This window comes from Clavelina lepadiformis, chromosome 3 (genome assembly GCF_947623445.1).
Source record: "Clavelina lepadiformis chromosome 3, kaClaLepa1.1, whole genome shotgun sequence".
NCBI lineage: Eukaryota > Metazoa > Chordata > Ascidiacea > Aplousobranchia > Clavelinidae > Clavelina > Clavelina lepadiformis.
The window spans coordinates 17,591,605-17,613,399 of NC_135242.1; the positions used below are offsets into that span (position 1 = coordinate 17,591,605).

At 36.3% G+C, this 21,795-nt stretch overlaps 1 protein-coding gene across 1 annotated transcript; it reads right to left on the reverse strand.

The window, feature by feature from the left end:
* Nucleotides 1-10,501: 10,501 nt before the first annotated feature.
* On the reverse strand, nucleotides 10,502-13,750 carry LOC143449760 (lysosomal-associated transmembrane protein 4A-like). Its single transcript, XM_076950075.1, has 7 exons — nucleotides 13,572-13,750; nucleotides 13,147-13,276; nucleotides 12,526-12,599; nucleotides 11,996-12,115; nucleotides 11,579-11,734; nucleotides 11,308-11,376; nucleotides 10,502-11,201 (listed from the first exon to the last, which is right to left on the reverse strand). Exons 1-7 carry the CDS (start codon nucleotides 13,647-13,649, stop codon nucleotides 11,115-11,117), a joined length of 714 nt encoding a protein of 237 aa, XP_076806190.1. The 5' UTR covers nucleotides 13,650-13,750; the 3' UTR covers nucleotides 10,502-11,114.
* Between the last annotated feature and the right edge of the window lie 8,045 nt (nucleotides 13,751-21,795).

Below are 21,795 nucleotides of genomic sequence, written 5' to 3' on the forward strand. Positions count from 1 at the left end.
TTTCCAATCTGGCTATTACATAATAAATACACAATTTGACCAGTCCAATCTCCGAATTAATTAGAAATTGAGTGCGTAGAAGTTTTGTCTAAGTCATTTAGTGCAAAATCACTAAGCATGGGTCGATACGAACCCAGAACAAAATAGATTTATTGAATATCGCTTGTACGGAAGATTCGGGCGAACACAAATACCAACAAAGGCAAACCCAAATACAACATTACTTACAAATTTATCAACTTCGGTAAGAAATGATGAGCTATTTTGCTGGCAAAGCTAGGGTCAACATTTTTTGATGAAGGTCAATTACTTGAGGATTGTGTTTGTCAAATCACCCTTTCATCAATAATTTTTAGCAATTAAGTCACATTACAAGCAAGATTTGGCAAATTTTTGGTAAAACTTCATCATTTGGTGCTGATACAAATAGATTCGAGATTTGTTCGTGTCAACCTTTATGATATTCGGATTTGCACGAATCCAAATAATCCCTAAAAATAACGCACTAAAAGTGTGCAACTGTAGCTCATAGAACTGTACAAGAAATATTGAGTGCGCCTATGCCAAACTCCCGCAGTCTGGCTGTAGGCCTACAGTTGATATTTGAGGCAAATTTCAACTTATATGCAACGATAATGGTTTTCTGTTATTGCCTATTGGTATACCACAAACCTAATATTCTTCGAAAGGTTAGGCCTAGCCTACTAGACCCTTTTCGAGTTACAGCCGCCGATTTTTGGGGCGACCTATACTTAGCAATGGAGATTGTCAATCCATTATGATTTGGCTCAAGTGAGTAGCACATGGATTCATTTATTCAAAAAACAAAAATAAGTTGTCTAGTTCTTATTTACGCACTGGAGTTGTTCGATATGGCGTGAGGATCCGTGGTTGGCGAAGCCTGCAACGTAAAATGTGTATGAGTTTGTGTGTTACCTGCGGTGCATGTGAATCTAGTAATTTAGTTAATTTAGTTAATATGGTCAAACGTCCTAAATCGGTGGTACACAGATTTGTCCCGAAAAAATGCGCACAAGCCATTATAAGAAACAAACAAAAAATAAACTATCGTCTTTTATGTACTTTTGTTGACCTATCTTTCATCTAACCATATGCTAAAGATAAGCTCATTGTATGTGGTCTGACCTCATCTGAACGTATTTTGTCAGGCAATTGATTTTAGGCCAATAACATGTTTCGTATTGGCTGTCTGAACTTTGTTGTGGCACGTTCTACGCTGGTAAATTCAAAAAACTTTTTATGTCATTTACTAATAATGGGTCTTAGTCTTCGATCACCAGTAAAACATTTTTAAATCTTCCGCAGAGTCAGAAGCAATAACGTGCGTTTGAATTTGGTAGATATTTATTTATTTCCTGTCTACAACATATCAGAGGTCCATCGTGGATAGAACTGGGAAAATAGAGCAAGTGGCGTATTTGCTGCAGTTAAGCGAATATTTAATGATGTCAAGTCTATAAATAGACGAGATGGCAACGAAGCTTTTGATGTGAATAGCTCGTGTGTTGTTGTTTGTTTGCTTTGCAACCTTTTTACAACAATCTTAGTGCTATTTATTATTTGTTAATGCTTTTTTTATCTTTTTTATCAGGTGTTGTGCCCCACATGTTTTGTTTAGTGTGCCAAGTATCTTGTCTTTTAATTTTTCTCAGGTGTTACGTCTCAGGTGTTACATCGTTTTAGCCTATTGGTGTACTCTTCGATTCTATTAGGTTAAGCAACGCAATTCGATAAGGGTTTATGAATAAGGTCATCTGATACAGAATAAGTTGAAAAAAGGACACACGCCAAAAAATTCAAAGAGGCAGATAATTGACTTTGATATTACACGTGCCTCGTGAAACAAATTGAGCGAATCATTTTTTTTAACATCTATACTCACCGCGTATGTTTTGGGGACCAGTGCGGCTAATTTGATGTTTCTGGTCCGCAATAAAAATCGCAGTGCAAATTTTTAATTACACGAAAAGTAGTTGCTATTATTTAAAACTTTTATTATTACTAAGTGCGGGTAGGTACCATCTTACCCCCAAGTGTGACTTATTGTAAGTTGATGCACAAGCAAACTTATAATTGGAAAGTTTCCAAAAAAGTGTGCCTATTTAGAACGTTTGACCATATTTACTTTTAGTTGTTTATTTTATACGTTGTTTGACATGTCAAACAAAATTTGCCTATCTAAAACTATGCAAAAAAATGCAAACATTATCTATAAATTTTACGTAAACTTCCTACACACTTAAGTCTGTAAAATAAATAGTCAGCTAATAATTTAAGTTATCTTCACAAAGAGGTTTGTTTGTTTTACTATTTGTTTAAATAATATGTAGTCTTATGCCACGACTAAATGCATTTATGGTAGGCTACCTACCAATGCGAGACTCTACCTACAATCCTGCAGTTTAAATAGGGACCACAAATGCAAAGACTATACACAGCATATTAGTGTATATATTCGACCATGGGTAGTTTTTTTCAAGGTGTAAGTCAGTCACAACTCTTTGAACATCATTAATGGGCAGGCGAGTACGATTTCTACAGCTGTCTGACTGTATAACGCTTTGCAGAACACAGAAAGTATGTAACTTAAGTAAGGAAAGTATCATAGCAGAGAAAAGGTCACAAGCACCACTGTGAAAAATGTTTAAAATTATTGTAGCGTGACAAAAAAGCTTCACTCATATAACGCCATAAAGAACGCCGAATTTCGATTAGAACCAATGAAAATTTTCTGGACTACAGATGAGTCATTCCATGTATAATCAACCAATTTTTTTAAAATTTGTAACCACTACTCTTGGATTTTGATAATTTCAATATATGTTATAGACCTTGGAAAAAGCCGAAGATTAAAAAAAAATTTTGAAAATATCTCAAGGCGTTTTCGAGTTATTCAAATTTGAAATTTTCGCCACACGATGGCGTTTGGTTAGTGAGTACTGGTCACGCTTCATGATTTTCTTTAATATCTTTATTTCTGAAGGTAGAATAATGAAACAAATGTCGAATTCACCATTTTTGGGGTCAAGGAATTCATTTAAGCACATAAAAAACCTATATCACCCCTCCTTCATGGAGTAAATTAAATTTTTTCATTAATGTCAAAGTTCAAGTTTACGATGCAATTACAAAAATAGCAATCGCATTGGAAACATAATTTTTGCATTTTTGTGTAGCATGGTTCATGTATTTTCATGTATCCAAAAATTGGAAACTTGTTTTTTGTGCTTTAGGAGTAAAGTTGGTTTTAACAGTAATCACTATTTTAAAGATTCTTATAAGATATAAAATGCAGATTTTCGTATAACTGGTCATGCATATATGCAAGGTTGCAATTCCAAGGCACCAACTGCTAGTGTTTAAAGATTATTCACCAAAAACATTAATTACTGCCTGCTAAAGGTGCACTCTGAGAGAGGTTACAGTAAATTCGAGTTCCTTTTTGAACTTCAATTTTGCCTACTCCTATTTTGATTCTTGACCTTAGTACCATACCCAACAAAAGATCTGGCACACAACAGTATTTAAAAGCTATTGCTCAAGCTAGTAACAAAGCAAACCAGTCACGGGAAATCTCCATGTGATGGTGTTGGAGGTTCTGTTAAACGACTGGTTAAGACAGCTAGCTTACAAAGACCTACATCTGACCAGATTACAACCACACAAGCATTCTATAAATATTGTTGTGACAACATCAATGGAATTGCATTCAAGTTTTTGCATTCAGAAGATTTACAAAAGGACAGGCTTGCAATGGCATCAAGGTTTTTATTAGGAAGCACAATACCTGGAACACGATCTTTCTACCATATTCAACCCCTTTTGAAATCTTCAATAGGATACAAGCGAACAAGTGATGATAACAAATTCACATGCATTCATTACTTTTCATATTGCAACAGAGATGATTTGCAAGTTGCTGTGAATGACTATGTAGCTTGCAACTATGATGGAAAGTGGTGGATGGGATTAATCGACGGAGTCTACAGTGCTCAGTTGGATGCCCAAGTGAAGTTTATGCACCCACCAGGTCCCACAAATACATTTTTTGGCCATCAAAGGACGATGTATGCTGGGTTCCTTTCCAGCAAATTCTATGCAAAGTTGCTGCACCGATTACAACAACTGGAAGATCGTACAGTATCACTGCAGAAGATTTAAAAAACAGTGATGAAAGCCTACACCGATAGAGAATGACAATTCTTTAACTTTGGTATAGTGACATGGGCATTTTATGAACAGTATGTACAATTTTGTACAGTCATGTTACTAGGCCTACATATTGACTTGGCAATTTTATATTGTGTTAAGTATTGTCTTGCTCTCTTTTTAAGGTATTCTTTTTACATTTAATATGTGAAAACTGCATAGATGTTAGAGGTGTACCCATTATGCTTTGGGAGGAGGAAAGACCACTAATATTAAAAAGTTGTGGGGGTTGATAACTTGGTATAAAGTATTTAAATAAGGGCCAATCTTGCATACAAATGATCGTTACAATTTGCTTTGTTACTAGCTTGAGCAATAGCTTTTAAATACTGTTGTGTGCCAGATCTTTTGTTGGGTATGGTACTAAGGTCAAGAATCAAAATAGGAGTAGGCAAAATTGAAGTTCAAAAAGGAACTCGAATTTACTGTAACCTCTCTCAGAGTGCACCTTTAGCAGGCAGTAATTAATGTTTTTGGTGAATAATCTTTAAACACTAGCAGTTGGTGCCTTGGAATTGCAACCTTGCATATATGCATGACCAGTTATACGCAAATCTGCATTTTATATCTTATAAGAATCTTTAAAATAGTGCTTACTGTTAAAACCAACTTTACTCCTAAAGCACAAAAAACAAGTTTCCAATTTTTGGATACATGAAAATACATGAACCATGCTACACAAAAGTGCAAAAATTATGTTTCCAATGCGATTGCTATTTTTGTAATTGCATCGTAAACTTGAACTTTGACATTAATGAAAAAACTTAATTTACTCCATGAAGGAGGGGTGATATAGGTTTTTTATGTGCTTAAATGAATTCCTTGACCCCAAAAATGGTGAATTCGACATTTGTTTCATTATTCTACCTTCAGAAATAAAGATATTAAAGAAAATCATGAAGCGTGACCAGTGCTCACTAACCAAACTCCATCGTGTGGCGAAAATTTCAAATTTGAATAACTCGAAAACACCTGGAGATATTTTCAAAATTTTTTTTTTAATCTTCGGCTTTTTCCAAGGTCTATAACATATATTGAAATTATCAAAATCCAAGAGTAGTGGTTACAGGGTCTGGTTGATTATACATGGAATGACTCAGATAGCCTAGGCCTAGCCAGATCCGATTGATAAATTTGTAGACTAGGCTGAGCCTATCTAGCCTAAAGTCTTAAATAGGTGCACCATTGGTTAGCCGTTGCACACCTACACACTTGAGTTAGCACGTCTCTAAACCCTAGATATATCAGGAGATCTTAGCGAATACTGCCAAGAAATCTACAACGATACAATACGATGCCAAAAACGTTTACAACAGAAAATAGAATCAAAGTACAGATAACCACCCACACAGTAACTCTAAAAGGGTCTATTCTGTAATATGTTGAATCAAGGCTAAGGACTCATTCAAGGACTGTCGGAATAATGTTGGCGCAAATTTTGTACGGCTGGATGATGGAACCACACAAAAACTCTAGAGAATGATTTTTTCACCATATGGAGCATAGGTCAAGCAGTCCGTTGTTAAAGATAGGCGGTTAGGTTAGGAGTAAGGCCATGCAAAAGTTGATTTGATTTATTTAACTTATTATAGATTTAGGTTATAAAGCAAATTTAGGTTACTAAGCTATGTTATAACATTTACGTTAGATTAACAAGAAGCTGTAAAAATACTTTCAAACGCACGATTTTTTCTGGTGAAACAGGTCTAGCCTAGTGGCTGTCAAAATTTAAGTTTACTTTGGCCAGCTTGCTCTTTCGCGCGGCTAAAATAAACAAAACTGGCACTCGCAACGGCTGAACTCTGAACAACGCATTGTAACTAGCCTAGAATCTGAGTAGCATAGAGGACTAGAGGAGTAGACCTAGGCCTAGCCTAGACCACTGTCATTCTGGAAAAGTTCTAGCAGAATCATAGTTTCCAAACGAACAAAAGTGTTTCCGAACCAATTACCTAGCGTAGTTGACTATATTATTGAGCAGGAGTTAGCCTATCCATTAATTAATTAATTATTATTTGTTGAGCCTTTAAACCAAATGCAGCAAAATCACAGTTACGAAAAGAACAACAGTGTTTTTCACTACAACATTTAGTGCATTGTTTCGTAAACCTATGAAGGAACTCCCCCGGAGTATGTGACATATTTAGTTTATCTTGGATTACGAGCTCAATGCTTATTTGGTTTGGAACTGTTACCTTAAAAAATACCATGGCAAGCATATTATCATATTGATATTTTTAGTTTAAAATTGACTTCGCGTAGAACAACAACAAGCAGGGACTTACCATTTTAGCAATACTTCATGCTATGGAAATAAGTAGCCTGCAGTTGTTTTATGCTACAGCTTACAGTGTAGCAAAAAGTGGAACGTCAATCACGTCATATATGGAAAAAATGGCCAGATGTTTATGCTATACACAGCACAGAAGCTAGGAACAATATAATGTTATATCTAGGAAGACTAACAACCTCTCGGTTGTGCATAACCGACCTGTGTAAAAGTTTCATAACGTATAGGCCTACTTTCCAGGCCACCTGAATGAGACTCCGATTCCTTGGATGGAGTTTATTTTATTGGGGTTTTTCTTCTTCCATTCAGGAACGCAGGTCGGTTCCATCTTGACGGTGACACAACGTTTATGTCCTGCTAAACTTTCAGCTAAATTCTTGTTTTATGGGCTAGTAATGTGTTTAAATTATGTTTTTTTGTAATTTTGATTTGGTGGCCATGCTGATGCTATAGTAACGTTTTTACGATCTCTTTTTATTCCGTAATGCACGTTTTTGCCCTCGAGTTCCTGCAACATTTACCTGTCTAATTGTGGAAATTATTATCATAATTGCTAATATGTTTGCGACCACCTGCGTAAGCACAATTTTTCGTCCCCCACATTGAACCTAAAACCTAAATACTCGCGAAGTTGGTTGCACGACGGTCGTGGAATATGTTACAATAGCATTTAATACTGGCGCATTTTACTTTGTTCAGTACGAAAGTCTGCTTAAAAAATACTTCACAGGTAGATAAAATTTAAGGCATCGTTTTTTCAAGTAGGTTCCAAATGTAAAGGTAGCAAAATCATTTTGATTGTTGATAATTCTCCAATAAAACGACTCTAAAGTTAGGAACGTGATGCAAAGAAGAAAGGTAAATCCTAATCGGCGTTAACTCAAATACGCTAGTGTTCGTTTAGGCCAGTGTTTCTCAAACTTTTTGCGATCGCGTACCACTCATTCGTTTTTTTTACTACACTGCGTACCACCTGGCTCCTGAATGACTTATTTTACTCAAATGTACCGGTATTTATAGTTATTACTATAGCATAACACCAATGAATAGCAAGAAAACACAATTTAGTTTGATAGATTCAACTGTTTCTTCTGCACAAGCTTGTCTATCCGGGGCAACTCATTACTCATAGCACTTCGAAAATCATGTTCAGCGGTACTCGGTACCACTTAAAAAGCTCTTGCGTACCGCTAGTGGTACGCTTAGGCTACCACAGGTTGAGAACCACTGCTTAGGCCTAAGTGGATTGTCATGAGGTCGTGCCCCGACATATTTCTGATGAAGCACTCAGTGAACGACGCATTATTAGCTTTCATTGCATTATAAATGTTTATCGTTCAGTCTTATTAAGCTAGAGTTAGAACATGGGAAAGCCGTTAACGAATTTTAATTTATTTCTTCGGATTTAGTTTTGATTTCCCATTACGCAAAAATGTGCACCGAACAGCCTAATAAAACCGTTGTTATTAATGGTCCCTGGGATGGTGTTTCTTTTGACGGTGTTTTCTTTTTACCATCCAAGTTGACATAATGCAGCAAGACCTTAAAGTTTTTGTCTGCATATTAATGTAAAAATGTAAATTTATTAATATTGTCATATGTTCGCTCTTTGTGTCTTTCGTTTTTATTTCTCTTTTAAATTAATATGCTTAATATGCCAGCTTTCCACCGTTGTTGCACCACTGAAATTTGTAACTTACAAGTTTCAAGCCCTCAGGGCTTTGAGTGTGGTTTTTGTCTGACAAGTCCACAACGAGGTTAGTAAGTAAGTCTATACAATACCTTTCGCACCCCCACAGTCAATGACGAAAAGTAAACGAAATGATACGGTACAATACGAATAATTATAATTTAATGTAAATAAATTAGATATTTCATTGGATAAGGAAAAAAGCTGGTGGAGCCCCACGGTTACCTCGGGAATTCCGGAAGCCACATACACCACACCACTGACTCGAGCCATTATGACTCTGATATAAATTTCCGTCACTTCCAACAACCACATCCATTAAAGATGAAAATAAAAGGCACTTGAAAGGTTATGGATGACTGACGCGAAAGATATTCTCGGATTTACAACTCGAAAGCATTGAGATTTTGGCTGTCACTATTTGACCGGAATAAATCCTACGTATGAAGCCATTTTTCACAGTTTCTTGTTAACCTAGCTTTAATGTTGCAACATAAACCTAATCCAAATCTATATTCTAATCTAAATGTAACTTCAACTAAACCCTAAATGCATTATAGGCAGGGTTGCCATACGGTCCTTATTTCTAAGATTTGTCCTTATTTTGAAGGTCTGTGTCTTCCAAAATATTTTTGTTCTTTTCTCTACGAAACGTCCTTATTTTTGTCTTATTTTTGGAGCAGAGGTTTCTATTTGGGCATTTCGACACCTATAGTATACCATTTTGTACCAAACAGATAACAAAATTAAGAACGTGCAAATACTATCTCGTTTTTTTCCTTTTAGGAACATTGATTGCCATCTCCTTTTGTGCACTGTGGTATTATTCTTCTTTCGTTTCTTAGTCGTCCTTATTTTTGAGTCCAGACCGATGGAAGCCCTGAGTATAGCTAAACTACCGTTATTTTCTAGTACCGTCATTTCTAAGATTTAAGACTGGTTCGATGAGAACGACAATAAAATAACAACCCTCATCAATACGAAAGCACTAGCTAAAAATGATATGGAAAATGTCATCATCCAACGAGAAAAGACAACGCTTTAGAACGCGAAAGCCAGAGCACAGACAAGAATCTGCGAGATCAAAAGTCCATGGTGGACTGACAAAATAAAAAGGTCTAAGTTCACGCAAGCCAAGATATAACGTTAGAAGTTTTTCTCAAGCTTCACAACAGTCTATGGCTATGCCAACAGGACAAGTCTTCTGTAGTGGCACTAGGCTAACTTATACGACTTTCACCATCCAGAATGGAGTGAAATAGGGCTGCGTCCCAGCTGCAATGCTTGTCCCCTTGAATCTAGCCGCTCTCCACCAAAGTCTTCCTAAGACAACTCTAAAACTGACCATCACGTATGGGGTTTGGTGACCATGCTCACGCTACAGTATAGCATCAGTGTTACCGTGATGCGTGACGTGAGTTTTGTCAGTCATGAAACATGGATGAAACAAAATGAAAGAATCTCAATATTTCCAACGGACGACGTCGCAATGGAATCAAATTTTTTTGGGAGAAACACAAATATCGCGTCAGGAGGTGAAACGGTGAATGTTCGCTTTGTACTGGCAGACAAGTAAAAGGTTTGGATAGAGAGTAGGTTATTACAAAAAATAATGTTTTGAGTGGATTTTCTCTTGTTGACTCTTCTGAATTCCTAAGTCTGGATGTTTTTGCCTTTCGTTTTATGTTAGTAAGTTGTTAATCCGTTATCACTTCTATGGTAATACCCGGTATTGTATATCCTTATGTCATATTTACCGAAATCACAGATATGTAATTGTTTGAACAAGGCGTTTTAAGGAAAGGCTTTCAAAAAGCATGTATAGCGACTTGGATCCGGATATAAACAAGGCAGAACTGTAGATAAGCAAAAGACAACAATAATTTCATTTTCCACACAATTTGCAGCCTATATTGTCTTATTTGATTACATTATTTAAGTATGTAAAGTAGCTCAGAGGTTAAGCTTTAAATCTTGTTTCGTTAAGGCATAAACTGGTTTCGATAAGGATCTAGTACGTGCTGGACCCTTAGCACATTTTAATCAACTAAAACTTTACTCAATTTACACGACGGCAGGGAAATGCGTGTCGGACACACCGTAGATTACGCAATCCAATAGTGTAATAGCGTAGTAAGTTGAATCATTCAACAAGAATATACAGAATTTCGTGGATAAAAGTACTCAAGGTTGTTGGTCGTTATAGAAGTAGAATACTAACAGTACACAGCGGTTGGAAAAAATCCTATTGATTACCTATTGTCCGTGATCGTAATTGATATCAACAGAAATCTAATTGAAATGCTTCAGTTTATTGTTTCGTACTTACAGGGCTTGAATGAAATTGTCGTAATACAAGATTTATTCAAACTTTTAAAGTCTAGTCACTCTCGTGTATTAATTAATGTGTAGTGGTTATAATGCGATTACTGATATAACTCCTTCAAAACAACAAGCAAATTCGACGAATTAAAACAACGTTGTCGCACTATTATCAGGCTCATACAGGCAGGATACGCATGACGTACTCATACACTTTGTTCTACAGTAGTCATACAAGAAAAGTTACGATTTATTATTTGCTTTGTACAGTCACTGCACTGACTGCAGTAGCTACATGACAAATCTATGAACGTGTCGGTCTCAATGAAGTTATAAACGTGCACCGGCACCTACACTACTCTGAAATGTTAATTCAAAGTATGTATATATGTACGTATGAAAGGTATGTAAATTATTGTGGCGGGTAAAAACTTATACAGCAAAACGATAAAATCAGCCGTCACTTAACATTTACAACACAAAAAATTAGTGGTTACATGACTGTACATAAATTCCTTTCTCATTAGCAATTCTATTTAATTCTTTTAGTTAACACAATCTTGCACTCGTACATCTCCAGAATTAAGCACTGTAAGGAGGAGGCTTATAGTCTACAGCTTCAACATCACTCACCAAGGGCACCTTCTGTATGTCTTCGTATTTAGGAGGCTGCAAGGGAGATTGTGTTTCAACATAAGCGGCTTCCAATGTTTAACGATCAACAACCCACAGTCATTACAAGTTTACAAGAAATAAAGTGCTACCATCTCCTTACCTTGTAAATTGGACCATTTCCTGGGTCTGCTACGAAGCTGATTTCAGGGTCACGTTGTAAACGAAGAGCCTAAAACAGCGTTTTGTCTTTACTATGTTCACCACAAAAATAATACTTTTTTAATTTAGACATTTGATATTATCTTGTCACCATCCACATACAATGCCAAGTAAATCATTCACTAAGTTTCCTGTTTAAATAAAGTAAAGAAACACGGATAGACACTGAATAAACAATGTTATGGTTTGCTGGAAATAGCTCCTTTGGTTACCTGTGTAGTAATGTCCTTGTAGCATCTGTAGACCATGGAGATCAAGTATGACTTTATGAAGAGCACAACAAAGAGAATGCTGAATACAATAACTGCTAACCAACGATCATCAATACTCAAAAACCAGTCCTTCCATTCTTGTGGCATATGACGACACTAAAAGATGAAAATACGCACTTACATGTCATGACATATATATATACTGTATATAGTTTAAACTGAAGGAATGAATAACAATAACAAGTTCACACACATTTATCTCAAGCTTTCCATGAAGCTACTAGTAAAAAGAAATAAAAATCAGTTAAAATCGTTTCGATTTAAATATTACAACAAAAAGATGTGAGGCTCATAAAAAGGTTGGGAGAATTTCTCACAGAGCAGTCAAGTTCTTACCAGAAAAATACCCCTACAAACCTCAAGTATGTTGATCTTGACATTTGGCCAGTAGAACATTAGGCTTCCAATGTACACAATTGTGCATAAGAAATTGAAGACTTGAACAATAAACAATGGAAGTAGGAAGCCAGGACGATTCTATTTGAAACCAAGCAAAACCTTATTAGATGAGGTAGAACTAAAGGCTGGAAAAGATAACTTAAGAATAAACTATGGGACCACAGGGAAACTGATTTTGTTCCTTCCAACCATTAACTACAAAAAAGGTTTATCACACACACATTGCGCTTGATAAATACCACTTTAAACATTAATGTTTTTAAGTTTTGATCTTAAGTGCTGCACATAATACAGCTAAACGACTTAGGATCTAAATTGTGGCTTTTGATGATACGATTATTGAAATTAAATACGCAAGAACAGCTTATAAGAAAATCAAGTATACATAATTACCACCATATAAGAACTAGAATGACCTTCTAAAGTTCTAAGTGTCACTTTTGGGCTTTCATGCTTGAGGAAACACTGATATGCCAGAGCATACATACCTTAACAAGACCATAGATTGATAAGCTTGATATTAGAGTAATGAAAACACCGTTTCCCAAACCAAACCAAAGAGCTGAAACAAAAAATAATAATTCCAATCAATGAAAACACATAATCCAACTATCACTCATATATTAACCAGTAAACAGTGCTTAAAAACTGGGCTGATGATACTCCATGTTGATGAATCATACCTCACTCATACCATTTATATCGCTCTTTACATCACAATTACCATCAACCATGAGCAAACAGAAAATATCGCAAATCTAGGCGGTTACCTTAAGATGGGGTGTACAAAAAGTTAATTTTAGTTATTTGGGGTTAAACTAAAAGTAAGTCCAGAATTGACAAAACATCTATATATGTTATGACTTAGATTTATCAAGCAACCTAGGAAAATATGCTTGAACCTACATTTTCATGGGAACAGTGGCAGCCCTAAATAAATGGTTTTTGCTTAGTAATATATTTATTATTAAAAGTAACAACCCCTTAGTTATGTTACAACGCTGTTATGTTATTATTTTATGACGAAACAAAGTGGTCCGGATTAACGAGGTCTGACTGTATACATATAAATGTAATTATGCAAGTAAAGTTATGATACTCCTTCTTACTTGATCTTTTGTGTGTATGCCAGTATTGATACACATCATCCTCAGCCATGTCATCTGGGAAAAAACTTTCAGGCTGAACAGCGTTTGACAACAGAAGTGATGACATGACGATGCTCACAAAGCCGCCCACCTGTATATTTAATCATTGAGAACAGAAGTTCAAAACATCATAAAGCGCAGCTTGCAAAAAGATTCTCAATTGAATGGCTAATATGGAATATTTTCCAGGGAAATGCACAAATCGCATTAACCAAATATATACACATGGCCTGCTTGTTTAAGTCAAACATACAAGATTGACTTGGCCTATGTTTCAAACTGTGTAAGCGAGTTCTGATGATAACAAGCCGAAAAGTGAAGATATAGCAGCGGAAAGATTCAAAATGAACAGCTATAAATCAGCAGCACATTGCAAAACCACTTACCATAAAGAGGACCGCCAGCATAAATGGTCCAACTTTCACATGCAAACAACAACAACATGTTGGTCTCTCACTCCTCATTTTGCTTTTAAAATGACTTTCTCGAGCAATACAGTAAGGACAAATCTTTTACACAATTGACTTATAACAGAATCTATATACAAATTAACTTGAACACAATCAAAATTGTAAAACCTTGGAAAATGATTCAATGTACAAGTACAGTTGGACATGTGCTAGCATATTATAGTTCACAAATTCAGGCTGATTTATGCCTTTTATCAGCTTATGGCAATGTGACTTGTTATTCTTTCATGTTAACCAACTTCCTAGTTCAGTGGTGAAATTTAACCATCTGGAACATAGGGCAGACCAGTACTATAAATGCTTTAGGCGCAAGTTAGTAACCTATTAACCTCAATCTACATGCAATTTAATTCACAAACAGCTAAAAAGAACATTTTGCATATAATCTTCTAACCAAATCCGCCAAACCTATATGAGGGTTATATATATAATAACTAGTGCTGGTTTTTGGACATGAGCGAACTGGTTTTTTGCGAGCGAGTGCACTCACATTTTTTTGGTCTTCAAATCGAGTCTGTTTATTTTGCATTATCACTCAGTTTTTATCCGGCGTTTGTCAGAATGCACTGAGGCTGTAATGTATCATTTTTTGTTAAAAAATGTATCATTTTTTGTTTTTTATTGAAAAATAGTAATTTCATTACATAAAAGTAACAAAAACAGTGCCTCTAAAAAATTCACATGCATTTTCCGCTCATGTACACAAAAAATTGTGCAAAAGATGTATTCCAGTAAAGCGTCGTGGATGTAGGATGATTCACTATCAAGTCAGCAAGTAATCTTCTTGAGCTGCCAGTGGAAAACTCAAACTTGTTCTTTAAACGTTATGATGACAACTTAAAAATGGAAACAAGTTCTGCATCACAAATTTTGTAAAATTCCACTCTTCCAGGTGAAAATACAATGAGCATTTATGATTTGCTATCGCTGGCCATGCTAACGCTATAAATTTGTGTCAAACTTGGGTTACAAGTACTTTTTTCGACTTCAATCGAGTGGATAGAACGCTGGCTTCACATAAATGTGGTTCATGTTCTGTGTTCGATACACAGTGACGACTGGAAAGTTGGCTCATGTATCAATTTTCTGTCAAAAATTGCTATTTTGCTTGATTTTCTATAATGTAGGCAGTGTTTTTTTTAGGTATTATGAGGTACCGAAATGGTTTCTTGAATTTCTCCAAACGGTCTCTTAAAAATTGTTTTTTTGCAACTACACCAGAAAATTAGCAATTAACGTATATGCTAGTGTTTAAGTTCATTCCTTGTTCCAATTAAATGTACAGGTGATTTGATGTAATCATAACATGCATTTTTTCGTGACTACATCTTACTGTGCCAAACTTTTGTTGAGACAGAAAAGGGAGAGAAAACAAAAGAAGCGATGACGTTTGAGAATAGGCAATCCTATCATGCACAAGGTTGCCATTTTTGCGTTTTTCCTGCCAAATTCTTTAACATTGGCAGTTTTATTACGTTTGGCATACAATTTTTGGCTAGGCATTTCGATATTTATTTTGAAAATGTGTTTTAAACCAACTTACTATTTGAAAGGAATGCATCGTCTGGAAAGGTGCTGATTTTAAAGGAAAATACTTAACTTTTCGGTAAACTTGAAAGCCGCTGAGTGAAAATTTGTTATCAGTGAGTTGTTGTTTGGTTTAACTTTAACCGATGTCTTGGGGCAGATTTTACACCGCTAAAATCCATTTTGTAAAATCAGCACCGTTAATAATAAATAATTTGTTAAAGCAGCCATGATTAATATCCCTAAATTTCATAATTTAGACTACAGCCTCTTAAAACTTTTCAGTGGTCACAAAAGTCAAACCTTAAAAAACCCTGATTGTAGGTATTACGTTGGTATAGCACACACGTTGGCATTATATATATTGATGCACCGAAAGCAAACTTTTGCAAAAGGCCAGACTGCATTTTTTGAAAGGATCCTGGGTGCATGAAAGGTCTATAAGCACAGTTGAAGTAAGTTATGACAGGTGCGAGTTTTGATGGTTTAGCAAGTCCCTGTATATCCTGATTGCTACAAAATCTTTAATCAATCATGTAAAACACCTAAAATGCAAAAAAACTGAAGTCCACAATTGAATAAATTGTTATAAAATACATCAAAAGGTATATTAGTGCTTTTGAAGTGCGCTACCAAATCCAATAAAAGCCACACTTGAGTGCGCCCTTGCCAAACTCTACAGACCGGCATAGGCTGATAAGGGACACATTGGCTATAGTGGCAAATGTGGCGCCTGTACTCACAAGGTTTATTAACGTACTCCCTGAACTTTTTTATCTTGACGCCGATTTATACTAAATAAACAAAGTAAAACTGGTTGCTTGGCAGCCAATTTATAATAAATTATAAAGAGTTGAGGTTTCAGTGCGAACCATCAGCTAAATTTGCATCTTCACACCTTACACGCGTGAGTTCTCATCAAAAGCTGTGGTACTTACCAGTCCACCGGACTGCAGAGTTTGGCATAGGCGCACTCTACACTGCTTTTGATGAAATTCAGTGCCGTACTTAAAGTATGTTATTTAGCACTTATGGACTTGGACAGAACTTCTGTGCACTTAAATTTAAATTGATTTAAAGATTGATTAAGTAAAACTATGTACATTACTGTGTAATTGTTACGTTTCTATTGTGTCTGTGTGTTTTTGTGCACCAGCACTTGTTATTTTTGGGTGTTTGTCGCATCCAAGATCTTTCTAAATACGACCAAACTCTGCAGTCCGGCCAGTCCAGTGACAGTGGTGCTAATACAGTTGTAATGCTCTTGGGTAATGCATTGACAACGCTTGCTCTTGTTCATTGGACATGGTGAACAGTTCTAAATTCGGGTAACATAACAAAAAAAGTAAAATTGAACTACATAAAAATGTATGACATACGGAACTTGCGCAAGGGCAAGCTCATGCAGTACAGCAGTAACCAGGGCTCAAGTGATTAGAAATCATGAATCAATCATCATCAGATTTAAGTCATGCGAAGGCTTTCCTCAAACGGAAAATAACTACGTCATAACGTCACCAGGTTTATGATAGCCTAGGCTAGGCTAGGCTATAAGCTATACGTTTTTAAGGCCTTGTCAGGCATTTTCCTGGTTTACTTATGGTGAAAAGTGTATGTTCATTGTTTCTAATACCTTCACGACCATCCGCTGTAGCCTATAGCACATTTTTTTCCTTGGTAATTATGGCTAAAACTAAAATTAATAAAAAAGCATTCCAAGCAAAGACAAAAAATAAGCCACATGAAATACGATTATTAGGCCCATACGGCTGTGCATACTCGTATAGCCTACGTTATACTATATACTGATAGTCCAATATCTGTAGCCTAGTACTACTGAGGAAAAGTAACTAATTCATATCTATCTATGTCTACCCGGTCTCTAGCGTACATTTACCAAAATGCAACACGACTATCATGAAATATTAAGCTTTTAAGAGCTACCAGCACTGAAACATTCAACTTAAAACGGTATTACTGTAACATGGCTACCGTCCTTAATTGTTTTCTTTCTGTCTTGAGACCAAGTCACCTGACCTAAATGAAATAGGCCTAGGTAACACAGAAAAAGGAAATGACGAGAAGAATGAAATAAAGAAAAAAGTGTTGCATCACACTCAATTCCGACATATTGATAAAGATCTTTTTGGTTGACAAAGCAGATTAGATTGGCTTCTAGAGTATTCTTGCGCATACAATTCAAATTGTATCATTTTGAAAAATATAGCACGTAAAAATATTTAAAATATTTACACAAGTAATACACAATAAAAAAATACACAAGGTTTGAAAAATAGTTCAAAACTCAAGGTTTTCTCAAGCTAATAATTTATTTAAATCGTTATTGCTAGTCGCAGTAAATAAAATGTACTTTTACATCACTGGTAAAATAATAAGGAATAGTATAGTTCTAGTAGGCCTACTTTAATTCTAATTTCACTGGCTGAAAGGCATTTAAAAAACAACCAAGTTTCTTAATTACCTTATTTGAATATATAGGCTTTCTAACAAATAGTCTGCGTCAGTTTTTATTACAAATCTAAACAACGGAGCTAAGCGTAAAACGGTGTTCAGCAAAATAGCAATCTACATGTATTTATTTCCTCCCATGATTGACGTTTCTTGCTAGAACAGAGCTTTTCTCCCAAAGGTGAAATAGTCACTTCGTATTTAGAGGGTAGGAAGCATTCGCAACTGCGTTACGTTCCAATACAGTAACGTTGGTGTTTGGTCACTCATGACGACTACGCTTGTAAACGATGTTTGACCGGGATTGAATTAACATGGAACCGTTTGGCTGACTGGTAAGTTTCATGATGTAAATATGAGCGAAAAAATCTTATTTTTGAATCGTCGATCTAAGATAAGCTCCCTAACTAGCTACGTATATTGCTTGGAATAGCCTACTGGTTGTAGTAAAGTATTTTGTGTTACTTAGAGTTTGGACGGCAATTCGCAAGAGCAGTAAAATGCAGGAGTAGTTTTTCGCTAACTTTGCACAGAAACGCAGGCAAAACAAAAAAATGGTTGAAACTCAAAAACGGGGCAAAGTGCTTTTTCGGTCGTCCACTTTAAACCGCCTTCCACATGGGGGAGAATAATATATTTATTTATCAGTTTGACTAACGAGAATACAAAAGAGATGATTCGTGTGTATACAAAATTAAGTCTTTCCAGCAATTTTGGAGCACAGAATCTGCGGTGGGGGTTATGCGAAGAATGAAGACCACTACTTTGTCAGAAAAACGTGCCCGTAATTGCTGGGCTCGACTGCTCACTCTATTATGCGTGTGCGTGTTGTTTGTCGTTGTGGAGTTTTTTTGTACAATTCTAGCTGGAAAGAAAGATTATTTATTTTCCAAAGTTTATGTTTGCGGCATAAATGGGTTACGAACCACCTTTCCCATATGATCGGGGCAAAATGGACTTTTTTGCGATTTTGATTAGATCAAGCAAATGCTTGTAAATGATAAGCAAATGTAACCTCCTATGACATAAACAAAAACCTATAATTGCCCAGGAAGCTTTATCGCAAACCACATTTGAGAAACTGTCGTAAAATGCTTGCAGTACAGATACGGGTTAAGTGTTAAGTGATCCGCTTTGCCTCACTTTCCCCTATAGATTATGCCTTGACATTTACCCAAACAAGGACGTTTTGTTTTAATCTTTATCATTTAAACCTAATGCTATATTTATATCTCCAAGAACATACAACATTATGTTTCTCATTGAACGCACTGCTATAATTAAAGCATTTTTTGGACAGTCTGTTATTTCTGGTCTAGAGTGCCGTCTTGATTACCCAAAAAAGTGCATTAATAGCTAGTTAGGCTAGTGCGAAAAGTTTGCCAACCCCTGAGCCTTTAGCCTACCTAGTGTGTTCTCCTCTTCATGCACCCAGTGCATTTAAGGACGCTGTAACAGTTTGTATGGAAAGTAAGAATTGTAGGCTATTCCCGGACTGAGCATTCTATTGCAGAACAATTGGCGACAACTCCTCAGCTACAGTACAATTCAAGTCTTGGTTTTGAACCCAAACATTGCCAACACTCTACAGAATAATTGCAGTGGAGTGGCTTTTAATTGCGACTGTTTACTGTAGCCTACCGCTTTGCTAGCGTATAGGCTACTGTAAATTATAGTCAGTGGCTAATCTAGAGAATTGTTAATTTAATAAGTCAGTTTTTAGTAGTAATTAGAATTAAAATACCGAATGCACTAGAATTACTGCGTTGTGGACCTACCTAGAATTACCGCGAGCGGTCAAAATGACCGTTTGTCCAATAAAGGAAAAAAAATGCTTAATAATTTAGCTTTATTTTATGCTATAAGTTTCTTTTAACTTTTGAAAGACTTAAATCTTTGTAGGTGTGAGTTTGATGCGCTTTAAGCTCCATTATAATACCATGTCCTGGAATATACTGCATAGGCCCTATCTCCGAATTGCATTGTAGGCCTTCAACCTGGTTTTTAGCTGCGTAGAGGAAATTTTCTCGAAGTTTTTGTTGTATTTACAACTAACATGAACATTGAAATTGAATGAAAAACAATTAACTTTAAAATCAGCTAAAAACAACAAGCGTTATTTTTCATCATGCCGCTGGTTACGTGGACCACAAGCACCTATTCAAATGCATACAAGAAGAAAGAAATTAGCAGCGCACAGCACAATCCACACATTCAACTTTCACATAACTTGCGCACTTTCCGCAAACTAATCTACAGCATCCACACCACGTTTTTGTAGTTTTGTTTTGTTCACAGTTCACATTAATTTGGCATTGCTTTCGCTTTCTGCTTCCGCCAACCATCGAATTTTGATAAGAATTGTTGGAAAGAGGGGGAAAAACTGTGGCTGGTGCAGCTGTCGTTCCATGAACATGAGCTTGTCTTAGTTCAGTAGCGAGCTGAAATATAAAACTTCCTTCTCGAAATACTATCTCCAGTTTTCTTCTTGTACAACACAAAAGCGTTGAGACAAGCAAGGACCAACATATTGTAAAAGATAGCTAACGGGCTTTGAAGTCGGAGCAAGAGCCGGAGCCGGAGCCGGAGCCGGAGCCTGGAGCCCCGGAGCCGTACATTTCCAACGGAGCTGGAGCTGGAGCTGAAGCCAGAGCTCTACGTGAAATTCAAATACAGCTGGAGCCAGTTGTTTGAAAAATAGCTCCGGCTCCGATGTATTTCATAAGATGCTATGCTAGTAGCCTACTACCATTGGCTGAATTTACATAATTTAACAGCAACCCTTCACAAAATTAAGAATTTTTGCCGCTTTGGCGCCACCTTTTCTAACTAACTTCATTGCTTGGGATTTGACAGCAGAGCAGTCACATGTTCATAGCTGCATAGTTTTAGACGTAATGGAGCCGGAGCAGTGGTATCAATGAGCTCCAGAGCTGGAGCCGGAGCTAATTTATGATAAAAGAGAGAGCTCCGGAGCTGGAGCTGGAGCAATTTAACATTTAGGGGAAAGTGGGGCAAGATGGGACTCAGGGCAGGACGGGACATGATGGATTTTTCCAAAAGTGTTGGCTTTAGCGCCCTCTATCCATTTGGATGGTACAGGTTACCACAATTCTTAGTGACTTGCAAAAAATTGAAAAGTTTGCGTGAAGCAGATGGTTTAGGCAGCGGTAGAAGTGTTTGTAAGCCACTTCTTATAAGAAATTTTCTTAAAACTCTACTATTTTAGCTAGATTTGACAAAACTTTGGAAAATGAAATGTGTTTTAGAGATGCAGCAAGACAAGTAATTTTAAAAGGTAGATAACTTTTTCAGATCTGAGTTACATATAATAAGCAAACCAAAAAATTCAAAATGTTGGTCATTGGGGCAAAACGAGACAGGACTGCTTGGGGCAAGACGGGTCAAATATCCCGTCCTGCCCCATTGAAATTATTGATAATCTTTGTTTAATATCTAATGATATATTAGCCTAAATTGTCGTCTAGGCTACTGCAATGAAATGCAAATTTGAATTTAACTAGTCTAATAATGTAAACAGCCGGTGTTCTAATTTTAGCTCACTGTTTTGGTGTTATTAAGTAACGTAGTCTGGTCTAATATGTAGCGTATAACACTTGTTTTTTTGTATTGTTTAGCTGGTGTGTTGATGCTTATATGCTTAAATTTCTGTGTTCTTACTTTTATTGCTACTTATTGACGGTTATTGAACCATGGTGGGGAACTATGTACGAAAAACCCAGAGGGGTAAATGGTCAGAAGAAAATATGAAAAAAGCAATTGATGATATCAAAAATAAAAAGTTGTCTATTCGTCAAGCTGCTGAACAGCATGGAGTCCCAAAAAGTACTTTGGAAAGACATTGGAAAGGAAGAGTAGTTCACCCTGGCAAAGTAAACCTAGGGAAGTACAAGCAAGCTCTTAATAGCGACTTAGAAGAAGAGCTCGTGGAACATGTTAAGAAAATGCAGGAAATGTTTTTCGGATTAACTGGTGAAACTCTTCGTGCCCTGGCCTTCCAGTTAGCAAATGCAAATGGCATTCCAGTACCATTCAATATAAACAACCAGAAAGCAGGCAAAGACTGGTTGTCATGTTTTTTGTAGAGACATCCTGACTTGAGTCTGCGACAACCAGAGCCAAC

Coding starts and splice junctions, on each gene's coding strand:
- LOC143449760 (XM_076950075.1), bottom strand. CDS start 13,649: ATGAGGAGTGAGAGACCAACATGTTGTTGTTGTTTGCATGTGAAAGTT. Junction 13,277..13,571: donor TGCTGGCGGTCCTCTTTATG/GTAAGTGGTTTT, acceptor TTAAATATACAG/GTGGGCGGCTTTGTGAGCAT. Junction 12,116..12,525: donor CAATCTATGGTCTTGTTAAG/GTATGTATGCTC, acceptor GGTTTCAAATAG/AATCGTCCTGGCTTCCTACT.